Here is a 14,176-nt window from a genome sequence, read left to right on the forward strand (position 1 = left end):
ACATTCCTCCTTCTGCTTCACTTAAACAAGATTTATTTTCCTAACAGCATAACTTTGAAAAACAGCAGCACTGACTGATAACAATACAAAATACAGTGATCCCTCGAGTTTCGCGATCTCGATCTTCGCGAAACGCTATATCGCGATTTTTAACAAAATATTAATTAAAAAAAAAACCACTTCCGCGTTTGGCTTCGGGAGTCAGCTGGGAAGTGGCACGGCTGTTTTAAAAGGTCGCAGCCGGCCTGAGGGGCTTCCCAGCACCCCCCCGAGCCCCCAACCTGGGTCTTCCCGGCCGCCCACGCAAAGGGGAAACCCCGGCTCCTCGCTGATGCCCGCCGCTCGCCCGCCCGCCAGCAAGAGGGGGAAGACCCAGGGAAGGTTCCTTCGGCCACCCAGTAGCTGATCTGCTCGGTAGCGCAGCAGCAGCGAGGAGCCGAATCGGGGTTTCCCCTTTGCGTGGGCGGCGGGGAACGCAAACTCCACCATCTACGCATGCACGGCCATAGAAAAAAAAGGGCGCGCATGCGCAGATGGTGTTTTTACTTCCGCAACCCTACATCGCGAAAAATCGATTATCGCGAGGGGTCTTGGAACGGAACCCTCGCGATAATAGAGGGATCACTGTACTTTGGCTTACTTTAGCGTGGCAAAAACACATTCATTTTCCTTTCGGCAACGTTGAAACTCCACCCTTCTTCTCCACTGACCCCCAGACGTGCCAAATACATCACTACAATATTTAACCCATTCCTCTCCTTAATATCTTCTTCCAGACCTCTGCTCTCTACGTTTTTGAACCCTTCTGAATTTAGGGTTAATCCAGCGAGCATCTGATTCTCCCTCACTAGATCCTGAACTCATAGCCCCATCCTGTGGCTGGCCTCCCACCTGTTCTACTACCTGTAACCCCGGGCCCCCCACTAATTCATGAACACTATCTGAATCCTCAATATCTTCATCATCCTCCAACTGATCAGGAGTATGTACAACAACCTGTGGCACCCGTGCCATGGGTTCGCCATCACTGACCTATATAATCTCAGGACATACATGTTATGAAATTAAAACAACATAATATCACCAACATAAACGTCCCAGTGGAGATTCTTTTTAGGAACCCTAGACTCCTGGAAGACATTTTCCTTACCTGACTTTGATAAAGTTCCTCCAACTGTGCCACCGTTTTGATGCATTTTGATCTACAGATCTCTTCTTCTGTAAACCTCCTTATGTCTGGATGAACTTTCTGAACTCTTCCCAGCCTCAAAAATCCTACTTTGAACTTGGCTAATTTAAGAAGGATATTGTCAACTGCTGTATGGGTGAAACTAGTTAAGAGGACACTGAAGCCACAAGCGTAAAGAATCCGAACCTAAAACATGGGAAAGACAATCAAGGGGAAAGTAAGTTTAGCCCGAAACATAGAAGTCTGACGGCAGAAAAAGACCTCATGGTCCATCTAGTCTGCCCTTATACTATTTTCTGTATTTTATCTTACAATGGATATATGTTTATCCCAGGCATGTTTAAATTCAGTTATTGTGGATTTATCTACCACGTCTGCTGGACGTTTGTTCCAAGGATCTACTACTCTTTCAGTAAAATAATATTTTCTCATGTTGCTTTTGATCTTTCCCCCAACTAACTTCAGATTGTGTCCCCTTGTTCTTGTGTTCACTTTCCTATTAAAAACACTTCCCTCCTGGACCTTATTTAACCCTTTAATATATTTAAATGTTTCGATCATGTCCCCCCTTTTCCTTCTGTCCTCCAGACTATACAGATTGAGTTAGAAACATAGAAACATAGAAGACTGACGGCAGAAAAAGACCCCATGGTCCATCTAGTCTGCCCTTTTACTATTTCCTGTATTTTATCTTACAATGGATATATGTTTATCCCAGGCATGTTTAAATTCGGTTACTGTGGATTTACCAACCACGTCTGCTGGAAGTTTGTTCCAAGGATCTACTACTCTTTCAGTAAAATAATACTTTCTCATGTTGCCTTTGATCTTTCCCCCAACTAACTTCAGATTGTGTCCCCTTGTTCTTGTGTTCACTTTCCTGTTAAAAACACTTCCCTCCTGAACCCTATTTAACCCTTTAACATATTTAAATGTTTCGATCATGTCCCCCCTTTTCCTTCTGTCTTCCAGACTATACAGATTGAGTTCATTAAGTCTTTCCTGATACGTTTTATACTTCAGACCTTCCACCATTCTTGTAGCCCGTCTTTGGACCCGTTCAATTTTGTCAATATCTTTTTGTAGGTGAGGTCTCCAGAACTGAACACAGTACTCCAAATGTGGTCTCACCAGCGCTCTATATAAGGGGATCACAATCTCCCTCTTCCTGCTTGTTATACCTCTAGCTATGCAGCCAAGCATCCTACTTGCCTTTCCTACTGCCCGGCCACACTGCTCACCCATTTTGAGACTGTCAGAAATCACTACCCCTAAATCCTTCTCTTCTGAAGTTTTTGCTAACACAGAACTGCCAATGCAATACTCAGATTTAGGATTCCTTTTCCCCAAGTGCATTATTTTACATTTGGAAACATTAAACTGCAGTTTCCATTGCTTTGACCATTTATCTAGTAACGCTAAATCATTTACCATATTACAGACCCCTCCAGGAATATCAACCCTATTGCACACTTTAGAGTCATCGGCAAATAGGCAAACCTTCCCTACCAAACCTTCCCCTATGTCACTCACAAACATATTAAAAAGAATAGGACCCAGAACAGACCCTTGTGGCACACCGCTTGTAACCTGTCTCTGCTCAGAATACTCGCCATTAACAATAACTCTCTGATGTCTATGCTTCAGCCAGCTTGAAATCCACTGAACTATCCAGGGATTAAGCCCAATCTTCACTAATTTATCTATCATAAATAGAGTGTGATTGGACACACAAGGAATTTGTCATTGGTACATATGCTCTCAGTGTATCAAAGGCTTTGCTGAAGTCCAGATAGGCAATATCCACGGCACCACCTTGATCCAACACCTTTGTGACATAGTCAAAGAACTCAATGAGATTAGTCTGACACGATTTGCCTTCAGTAAAGCCATGCTGATTTGGGTCCAATAAGTTATTGTTTTTTAGATGCTGATTTATCCTCTTTTTGAGTAGAGTCTCCATCATTTTAACTACAACTGATGTCAAGCTAACTGGCCTGTAGTTTCCAGCTTCTTCTCTACTGCCCTTCTTGTGGATAGGCACAACACTGGCCATTCTCCAATCCTCAGGAACATCTCCTGTTAACAGGGATTGGTTAAACAAATCAGTCAGGGGGGTAGCAATGACAGATCTGAGTTCTTTAAGAACTCTGGGATGGATGCCATCTGGACCCATTGCCTTATTTATCTTTAATCTTTCAAGTTCTTCTAAGACATCGGCTTCTAAGATCACTGGAGCTGAATCCGTACAGCTGGAAGCAATGCTATATCCCTCTATAGTATTATTTTGTAAGGTGTCCTTTGAGAAAACTGAACAGAAGTAGCTATTGAAATGGTCAGCGATCTCCTTATTACCATTAATGCATGTATTATTCCCGGTACTAAGCTTTGTGATGCTGCAGTTTTTCTTCTTCCTATCACTAATATATCTGAAGAAGGTTTTATCCCCCTTCTTTACAGATTTTGCTATTTCTTCCTCTTTTGAGGCTTTAGCAGCATATATTATCTGTTTCGCCTCCTTCTGTCTCATTTTATACACCTCTCTATCAGCTATACTTCCAGACTCTTTATACCTCCTATAGGCAGCCTTTTTTTCATTGACTATAGCCCTTACATCATTGCTAAACCATAGCGGTTTCTTCTTCCTTTTACCTTTAGTTACTTGCTTTACATAAAGTCTTGTGGCTTTTAAGATGGCCTTTTTTAATACAGTCCACTGGGTGCTCGCTCCTGCCATTTTATCCCTCCCCTTTAATTCATTATTTAAATATTCCCCCATTGCATTAAAATTTGTTTTTCTGAAATCCAATACTTTGGTTGCAGTATAGGATTGCTCACAATCAGTTTTTACATCAAACCACAAACATAGATGGTCGCTGCAACCTAAATTTTCTCCCACCTTGACCTCTGAAACCCGATTCCCATTTGTAAAAACTAAATCTAGAATATTCTCCCCTCTAGTTGGTGTCTTAACTAGCTGTGCCATAGCTGCTCCTGTAAAGGCCTCTACTATATTCTTACTTTTGCATGTAAGGGCACTGGGGATATTCCAGTCAACATCAGGCATGTTGAAATCACCCATAACCACAATATCTCCCTTTACTGCCATTAGGGTAATCTCATCCACCATCTTGTTGTCATGTTCCTCAGATTGCCCTGGAGGCCTATAGATCACCCCAATTCTAATGACAGAACCGTCTTTATTTTGCATGCAAATCCAGAGGGTCTCCAGATCTTTACATGTATTTTGAATTAGTATTGTTTTTAGACTTTCTTTAACATAAATGGCTACTCCACCTCCCCTTCTCTCTATTCTATCCTTCCTATACAGTGTATATCCTGGTATGGATATTTCCCATTCATTGGAATCCTTAAACCATGTCTCAGTTATGGCAACCAGATCCAAATTATCTCTAGATATTATGGCCATTAACTCACAGAGCTTGTTGCTCAAGCTTCGAGCATTCGTGCACATTACCCGAAGAACATTATTTTCATTATTAGTTTGCCCCTTATCATCAACAACTACATCTATTTTATAGTTTATTAAGTCTTTCCTGATACGTTTTATGCTTAAGACCTTCCACCATTCTTGTAGCCCGTTTTTGGACCCATTCAATTTTGTCAATATCTTTTTGTAGGTGAGGTCTCCAGAACTGAACACAGTATTCCAAATGTGGTCTCACCAGCACTCTATATAGCGGGATCATAATCTCCCTCTTCCTGCTTGTTATATCTCTAGCTATGCAGCCAAGCATCCTACTTGCTTTCCCTACCGCCTGACTGTACTGTTCACCCATTTTTAATAAAACCCGTGTTTTATTTAGTTCCCCTGGGCTGATTTCTATCCCACCCCACCCCAAGTAATATGAGAGCAGATCAGAAGGCATCAACTCTTACATTCAGAAAATGTTTTAGGAAAGTCTACAGAACTATTGAAGGGACACAGCAGCTAAGATGATGAGCTTGTCGAATCAGAAAGATCAGCAATTCAGCGGTTACAGGGTGTTGGGACAAGTAACGGGTTTCCTTCATGGCACCGGACCTTCTGCTGCATGAATCCCAGCAACCAGTTAGGTCCCACAGAGTGGGTCTTCTCCAGGTCCCGTCAACTAAACAATGTCGCTTGGCAGGACTCAGGGGAAGAGCCTTCTCTGTGGCGGCCCCGGCCCTCTGGAACCAACTCCCCCCAGAGATTAGAATCGCCCCCACCCTCCTTGCCTTTCGTAAGCTGCTTAAAACCCACTTCTGCCGCCAGGCATGGGGGAATTGAGATACTCTTTCCCCCTAGGCCTTTACAATTTTATGCATGTTATATCTGTATGTATGTTTGGTTTTTATAATAATGGGTTTTTAACTGTTTTTAGTATTGGATTATTATTATATGCTGTTTTATTACTGTTGTTAGCCGCCACGAGTCTGCGGAGAGGGGCGGCATACAAATCAAATCAAATCAAATCAAATCAAATAAATAATAAATAATAAATACATACATACATACATACCTACTTGTTCTAGGTTCTGCCAACCTAGCAGATTGAAAGCACATAAAAAATGCAAGTAGAAAAATAGGGACCACCTTTGGTGGGAAGATAACAGCGTTCCGTGCGCCTTCAGTCATAATAATTTAATAATAATAATTTATTAGATTTGTATGCTGCCCCTCTCCAAGGACTCATTACTCATGACGACCACATGACCACGGAGATGTCTTCACACAGCGCTGGCTCTTCGGTTATGAAACGAAGATGAGTACTGCCCTCTAGAGTCAGGAACGATTAGCACACATGTGCAAGGGGAACCTTAACCTTACAGAACTGTAAAGGCCAATCTCACCCTAGTCCATTCGCGGACATTTTTCACTAGCTGCCATGCACATATTCAAATTGTATATAATTTTTTTTAAAAAAAATTAAAATTTATTTTAGAAAATTTATATAGCCATTTATTTGCTCACAGAAGTTCTAGGCGAATCGCAGACAATATATACACAAAAACACAATGTAGAAAAATAAAATGAAAAATAAAATAAAATAATTTAAAAAGCCCCACCCACCCCACTCGGCAACAACATACACTCAAATCACCCCTTTTAATGGGCTCCATCCCGTTCTATGTTCCTCTGGCTCGCTGGCAAAACCACATCTTCAGGGCCTTATAAAAGAGTGTCAGAATGGGAGGCAGTCTAATTTCTGAAGGGATGATGTTCCAGAGGGAGGGAGCTACTATGGAGTAGGTCCTTCTTCTAGGTTCCACCAGATGTACCTCCTTAAGGGACAGTACCCACAATATTCCTTGCTTCCCCACTCTAGTGGATCAGGCGGATCATGTGACAGCAACTGACCGTCCATCAGAAAACCTGGCCCCAAGCCATGAACGTCTTGAAAGGTGATAACCAGCATCTTGTTACATCTGGAAGCAAATTGCCAATGCTGTTCCCACAGGAGAGGTGACACATGTGCATGCTGGGGTCTGTACAAAACCATGTGGGGTGTTGCATTTTGAACCAAATGGAGCTTCCAGATGTATTTCAAGGGAAGCCCCATGTAGAGTGTGTTGCAATAATCAAGATGGGAGGTGACTAGGGCAGTGTTTTTCAACCAGTGTGCCGTGGCACACTAGTGTGCCGCGAGACATGGTCAGGTGTGCCGCGAAAAAGGGAGCTCAGGTTTCGGTCTCGCAACTTTTTGCTGAGAGAGAGAGAGAGAGAAAGAAAGCAAGAGAGAGAGAGAAAGAGAGAGAAAGAAAGAGAGAAAGAAAGCAAGAGAGAGAGAGAAAGAAAGCAAGAGAGAGAGAAAGAGAAAGCAAGAGAGAGAGAAAGAGAAAGAAAGAGAGAAAGAAAGCAAGAGAGAGAGAGAAAGAGAGAGAAAGAAAGAGAGAAAGAAAGCAAGAGAGAAAGAGAGAAAAGGGGAGGAAAAAAAGAGAAATGAGAAAATGATTGAGACAGAGAATGAGAGGAAAGAGAGAGAAACAAAAGAGAGAAAGAAGTGACTCTTGATTTAAAGCAGATGATAAAAAGCACCCAAAGAATAAGAGAGGAAAACCCCCCCAGCCCTCACCTGTTTTTGGAAATGGTTCAAGAATGTGCACACACACACACACAAGGGGGGAGGAAGGAGACAGGGATGGAAAAAGAGAGGAGAGTGTCTTAGAGTGTCATTTTGGTTGGCGGTGTGCCCCAGGATTTTGTAAATGTAAAAAATGTGCCGCGGCTCAAGAAAGGTTGAAAATCACTGGACTAGAGCATAAGTGTATCAAGCCTTGAAGCGCAGACTTCCTCCACACTGTAGGAAATCTGAGTGGCAGCACAAGGGAACTCTATTCTCATGTTTCTGGCATGCAAGGGTCTATACACTATGTAAATTCAGGGGTGAGGAATAGCGATCTGAGTGCAACAAGCAGATTACAATGCAACACAGATGGCATGTAGGAGAATGTGATTTAAATACCGGTAATCCTTGCTTAGCAATTGCCTCATTTAGCAACTGTGCACAGTAATGATGGAAAAAATAACTTTATGAGTTGAGCTGCCAGCCCTAATTGTGGTTACTAAATGAGGATTATTAACCCTATTTCATCTTTATTTCTTCCCATCTTAAAGTGACAAAAGGCTGTCAATATTTTTCAGCAACTATAGTCAGAGGTGGCTCTGCAGGCAAAGAAACACAGGAATTGAAGGCCACCTGATACTCTAAGATTGGAGTGTTCCAATATTTGAGAGGCTCCTACAAAGAGGAGGTCAAACTATTTTCCCAAGCACTAAAAGGCAAAATAAGAAAAAATTGGATGGATACAAACTAAGGAGAGACGCACCCTAGAATGAAGGAGAAATTTCCTACAGTGGAGAGCTTCTTTTTAATACAGTGGTACCTCGGTACTCGACCACAATTCGTTCCAGAAGTGTGGTTGAGAACCGATTTGGTCGAGTACCGAATTTATTTATCCCATAGGAAATAATGGAAATGGATTTAATTGGTTCCCAGCCCGTTAACTCGCTGGGAACCAATTAAATCTATTTTCTTTATTTCCAATGGGATAAATAAATTTGGTACTCCAAGCTGCAGGAAGGGTGGGGGCTGCTGCAATCCCAGTAGCTTCAGGGGGCTCCTTTCTTCATTGCTTCCTCTTATTACCTGTAAGTAGCTGCAAAAACTTTCTCCTTCCCGGTGGCTGCTTCCCTTCGAGGAGCAACAGCGCCGGGAACGTCACGTAATGAAGAGAAGCTGCTGGAGTGACGGCAACTGCTGAGATGGCTCCGGCGGCTTCCCTTCATCACGTGACGTTCCCAGCGCTGTTGCTACTCGAAGGGAAGCCGCCACCAGGAAGGAGAAAGTTTTTGCAGCTGCTTACAGGTAATAAGAAGAAGCAATGAGGAAAGGAGCCCCCCGAAGCTGCCGGGATTGCAGCAGCCCTCACCCTTCCTGCAGCTTGGAGGAATTATAGAACTCCTCAGCCCACTGAAGCTGCTGGGATTGCAGCAGCCCCCGGCGGTAACATTTCGGATAATGAACAAAATTTTCTCTGGCTGTTCGGTATCTGAATTTTTGTTCAGATACCGAAGCAAATTTTGCCGAAAATTTTGTTCGTTATCCGAAATGTACGAGAACCAAAGCGTTCGAGTACCGAGGTATCACTGTATTAGATTTGTTTCGCTATAATATTGTTTTTTATTACTGTTGTGAGCCGCCCCGAGTCTTCGGAGAGGAGCGGCATACAAATCTAATAAATTGAATTGAACTGAATTGAATCAACCAGTGGAATAGCTTGCCTTCAGAAGTTGTGGGTGCTTCGTCACCAAAGACTTTCAAAAAGTAGACAACCATTTGTCTGAAATGATACAGGGTCTCCTGCTCAGGAGGAGTTGGACTATAAGACCTCCAAGAGGCCTTCCAATTCTATTATTCTATGATTAACAATGAAGTGGAGGGCTGGCACATTTATTCACAATCAGAAGCAGCTACCCAATGTGCTCTGACATATTTTTTGCCATATTGGAGAGGATTCTAATTAATTAATTAAATGTGAAACAGCTACCGAATTTATACATGCTGCAGGTTTACAGATCTGAGATTTTCACTGACTTAACTGTCAACAATTCATTGTTTCAATAGGTATCATAAATAATGTCCACATTAAGAATATAGTCATATCCTGGGTTGCTTTGTTAAAAATTCTTTACATTTTGGACGTTACAATTTGAGTCTCAAAATTATCATATTCACCTTAGCATTAGGTCAAACTTTTAAACAAAGGGGCAGTTGCTAATCCTTTTTTAAAGTCAGAGGCTTATTCAAGACCTTACCAAAGCACAAATCGTCGTAGTCTTTCCCGTTCCAGGCATGCCAACAATAAGGGTGTAATCCTTTGAAAGGAGAACTTGTTTCATTGCTTGTTTCTGGGGTTTGTTCAAGCCTAGGATTTACCAAACAAAGAGAAAAAAATTATTAACCTCCATGTTAACTAAAACCATACTCTATTTCTTCTCTGTAAATAGCATTAAGAGAGAAAGTACAGTGATACCTCTACCTAAGAACACCTTTGCTTACAAACTTTTCTGGATAAGAACCAGGTGTTCAATATTCTTTTTGCCTCTTCTCAAGAACCCATTTTCCACTTACAAACCCCAGCATCCGAAACTGTAGCCGGAAAAGGCAGGAAGAAGCCTCCGTGTGGCCTCTCTAGGAACCTCTTGGGAGGAAACAGGGCCGGAAAAGATGGGGAGAAGCCTCCATGGGGTCTCTCTAGGAATCTCCTGGGAGGAAACAGGGCCTCCACCCTCCCTGTGGTTTCCCCTATCGCACGCATTATTTACTTTTACATTGATTCCTAATTGGAAAAATTGCTTCCTCTTACAAACTTTTCTACTTAAGAACCTGGTCATGGAATGAATTAAGTTCGTAAGTAGAGGTACCACTGTATTTGAATACCCATGCTAGAATATTACCTTTAAAAGTCCATTTAGTCTTTGTTTCCTATACAGAGAAAATATACTTCCATCTAAGGTATTAATTTAATGCTCTGAAAACTGAACTCTTTTTCCCTCTATGAGGGAGATGGGCAGTTTTAAAAATGATAAATAAATTATAAGTAATAATATTTTGTCCGCTGTACCTTTCAGAATGTTTGCAACCGTGTCCTTCGCTTCTGAAGGAAGAACAGAACTCAAGTATTGAACAAATTGTGGCTTGTAGAAGTCTATTATTAAGCTACGAAGCTTTTCACTAAAAGAGAAGAGAGGGAAGATGAAATTGTCAAGTGTGGAAATATGTCTAAGAGTAATGTTACTTGTGTAGAAATAAAAGACCAGAAAAGTACCTGGCAGGAGAATTTTCCATTAATTTAGAAAGATTTGCTAAAGGAGCTTCCATGCCAAGCGCTCCTTCCTCATGATCTAATCTATATACAGTATCCCCAGGGAGATGAGATAAATTCCTGAAACACATTAAACAGAACCAGTAAAATTCCACAAGACGTTCAAATGCCCATACAAGATATGTATTTAAATACGTATTTAAATCTGCTGGCCATTTCAACTGTGGGCCAGATTATCTCAGAGACCGCCTTCTGCCGCACGAATCCCAGTGACCAGTTAGGTCCCACAGAGTGGGCCTTCTCCGGGTCCCGTCAACTAAACAATGTCGGTTGGCGGGGCCTAGGGGAAGAGCCTTCTCTGTGGTGGCCCCGACCCTCTGGAACCAACTCCCCCCCAGAGATTAGAATAGCCCCCACCCTCCTTGCCTTTCGTAAGCTCCTCAAAACCCACCTCTGCCGTCAGGCATGGGGGAATTAAGATAATCTTTCCCCTTAGGCTTCTACAATTTATGCATGGTATGTTTGTATGTATGATTGGTTTTATAACAAGGGTTTTTAGCTGTTATGGTATTGGTTTTTTACATTCTGTTTTTTGTCACTGTTGTTAGCCGCCCCAAGTCCACGGAGAGGGGCGGCATACACATCCAATAAATAATAATAATAATAATAATAATAATAATAATAATAATAATAATAATAATAATAGATATAGTGGCTTCTATTCAAGTTCCATTTCTCACCAGGAACACACCTCATCCTGACATTCACACATCTCAAGAGAAAAGCATTTTGCTAATACTGCATAAAATCCAAAGTACACACAGTATTGATACTTAACAAAGCACCTTCAATAAGGCAGACACGCAAGAATCTTTATACAGATCTGACCACATCGGAGGAAATAGAAATATTGCTGTTTATAATGTGGTTTGCCAGCAGCCAGTACAGTGGTACCTCGACATACGAGTTTAATTCGTTCCAGACCCGAGCTCGTAAGTCGATCAACTCGCATCTCGAACGAATGCCTTTAGACTTTGTTTTTCGCGCCGAGATAACTGGAAGCAAGGAGATTCTTCCGCCACCTAGTGGAAGCTCGGCTCGTATCCCGAATTTGAGCTCGGGTGTCGAACAGAAATTTTGCTCGCGTCGCGGCTCGTAACTTGGAATACTCGCACGTGGAGCAGCTCGTATCTAGAGGTACTACTGTAGATCTGGACAGTGAGGAAGTTGGGGAGGCACATGGGCCAATCCTGGAATCTGGGGGCGACTCTTGGCGGAGGCAAAGATAGGGCCAGGGCAGGCCGACAGTTATCAGCTGCCTTTAGAATCAGATAGCAGTGAAGCAGATGAACAACTGGAGCCTGTTCCCAGTATGGACATGCGCAGAGCTGCCAGACAAAGGGAACAGCTAAGGAACAAAGGTCGTCTTGGGAGTAAGGCCACTGGTGGACGATGAATGACCCCTTCCATAGGGAATAAAAGAGGAGTGAAAGGAGATAGGAGTTGGTCGGAGACAATTAGTTCGGTTAATTGGTTCATGACTCTTAGAGACTCATTGCCAAGTTTTGAAGATATCGGCCTGGCAGCTCTCCAAGCCAGATAAGGTCTGTGACTGTAAATTTACCCTTGAAAGTGTTCGTTGGATGTGAATGAGAAGAATTCACAGTAACCTAATAAAAGGGGGTTGTTATTAGGACAAAGAGTATGCTTCGTTGGATGTGAATGACAAGAATTCACAGTAACCTAATAAAAGGGGGTTGTTGTTAGGACAAGGAGTATGCTTCGTGGTTTGTGGAATCCTAGGTCAGAACAGTTTATTAGCGGGCACATGTAATCTTATTCTGCAATTAGAAAATATATGTTTTTTTAATTCTCAGCAAGCGAAATATAAAATGCAAGCAATACAATGCAATCAATACCTATCCAATAAGCAGGAAACTTTGGTTCTATTGACCTCCTGAATGTAGCCAGTAGATAAGCCAAGCAAACTCCTGTCTTCATCACTTAGAACCACTCTGTCTCCAACCATCAAAGTTGTGATTGGCACACAATCATCCCTACGCTGGAACCAATGTAGATACTGTCCATCCGAAACTTCTACTACATTTTCCATCCTGACCATATTTCCAATGCAGTCCCCATGTTTCTCTCTGCAAACATCAAGAATAAAGAATAAACTGGGTTTGGATTTCTTCCATTAGAAAAAAAAACCTATGCCATTTCTTTTTTCTTATTGTAGTGTGTAGATTGAAGTTTACAAATGAGCTTGCAAAAATCACCGTTAATTCTCGCTTTAAGTCTTTCTCTTACCTTTCTGCAGCCGACAGCATCCATATATTTTTACGCCCTTTTTTCCCATCTTTATACTGCGACTCCAAAGTTAGCATTAGATACCAGAGGTGAAAATATTCCAAGTGAGAAGGCTTTAGATGACAGATCTCCTTTTCAATAGCAGCCACCATATCTGGAGGTATTAAGACATCTTCCTGGTCTTCTACAGCCCTGAAACACAACTGAATATGAATCCATCTGAAAAAAAATCTAGAATGTATGATTCCTGTTTTCCTGTTCAACCCTCTATTACATGGTTCCTTATACCAGTGATTTTCAACCTTTTTTGAGCCGCGGCACATTGTTTACATTTACAAAATCCTGGGGCACGCCACCAACCAAAATGACACAAAATGACACTCTAAGACAATACATAGTACAGTGGTCCCCCGATTATCGCGAGGGTTCCGTTCCAGGACCCCTCGCGATGATCGGTTTTTCGTGAAGTAGCGGTGCGGAAGTAAAAACACCATCTGCGCATGCGCAGATGGTGTTTTTACTTCCGCCGCAGCAGCGAGGAGACGAAGATTGGGGTTTCCCCGCCGCCCACGCAAACTCCTCGCTGCTGCCGCGCCCGCCACTTGTCCACCCGCCGCTTGTCCGCTGCCTGCCCGCCCGCGCGCCCGCCCTTCGCCCGCCCACGCCGTTCACTCGTGCCGCTTCCCAGCTGAGTCCTGAAGCGAACTTCCGCGTTTGGCTTCAGGACTCAGCTGGGAAGCGGCGCTGGGGTTTCCCCGCCGCCCACGCAAACTCCTTGCTGATGCCGCGCCCGCCGCTTGTCCGCCCGCCGCTTGTCCGCCACCTGCCTGCCCGCGTGCCCGCCCTTCGCCCGCCCACGCCGTTCGCTCGCGCCGCTTCCCAGCTGAGTCCTGAAGCGAACTTCCGCGTTTGGCTTCAGGACTCAGCTGGGAAGCGGCGCTGGGGTTTCCCCGCCGCCCACGCAAACTCCTCGCTGATGCCCGCCGCTCGCCCTCCCGCCAGCAAGAGGGGGAAGACCCAGGGAAGCCGCCCAGCAGCTGATCTGCCCGGCGCCATCTATGCATGCATGGCCATAGAAAAAAGGGCGCGCACGCGCAGATGGTGTTTTTACTTCCGGGTTGAAAAATCGCGATATAGCGTTTCGCAATGATCGAGATCGCGAAACTCGGGGGACCACTGTATACATATTATCTCCCCCTTGTGTGTGTGTGTGTGTGTGTGTGTATACACACTCTTGAACCATTTCCAAAAACAGGTGAGGGCTGTGTTTTTTCCTCTCTTATTCTTTCCAAAAACAGGTGAGGGCTGGGAGTTTTCCTCTCTTATTCTTTGGATGCTTTTTATCATATGCTTTAAATCAGAGTC

General features: G+C 43.3%; 1 protein-coding gene across 2 annotated transcripts in view; it reads right to left on the reverse strand.

The window, feature by feature from the left end:
• The window catches only part of DNA2 (DNA replication helicase/nuclease 2), a 44,966-nt gene that overhangs the window by 15,076 nt on the left and 15,714 nt on the right, over positions 1 to 14,176 (reverse strand). For both annotated transcript variants that reach the window (XM_070752125.1, XM_070752126.1), the window contains exons 9-14: positions 12,812 to 13,003; positions 12,421 to 12,651; positions 10,505 to 10,621; positions 10,301 to 10,410; positions 9,492 to 9,601; positions 1,151 to 1,375 (exon numbers count right to left, since the gene is read on the reverse strand). In XM_070752125.1, coding sequence (XP_070608226.1) covers positions 1,151 to 1,375; positions 9,492 to 9,601; positions 10,301 to 10,410; positions 10,505 to 10,621; positions 12,421 to 12,651; positions 12,812 to 13,003 — 985 coding nt within the window. The remainder of the gene's footprint in view (positions 1 to 1,150; positions 1,376 to 9,491; positions 9,602 to 10,300; positions 10,411 to 10,504; positions 10,622 to 12,420; positions 12,652 to 12,811; positions 13,004 to 14,176) is intronic.

This window comes from Erythrolamprus reginae, chromosome 5 (assembly GCF_031021105.1).
Source record: "Erythrolamprus reginae isolate rEryReg1 chromosome 5, rEryReg1.hap1, whole genome shotgun sequence".
Lineage (NCBI taxonomy): Eukaryota > Metazoa > Chordata > Lepidosauria > Squamata > Dipsadidae > Erythrolamprus > Erythrolamprus reginae.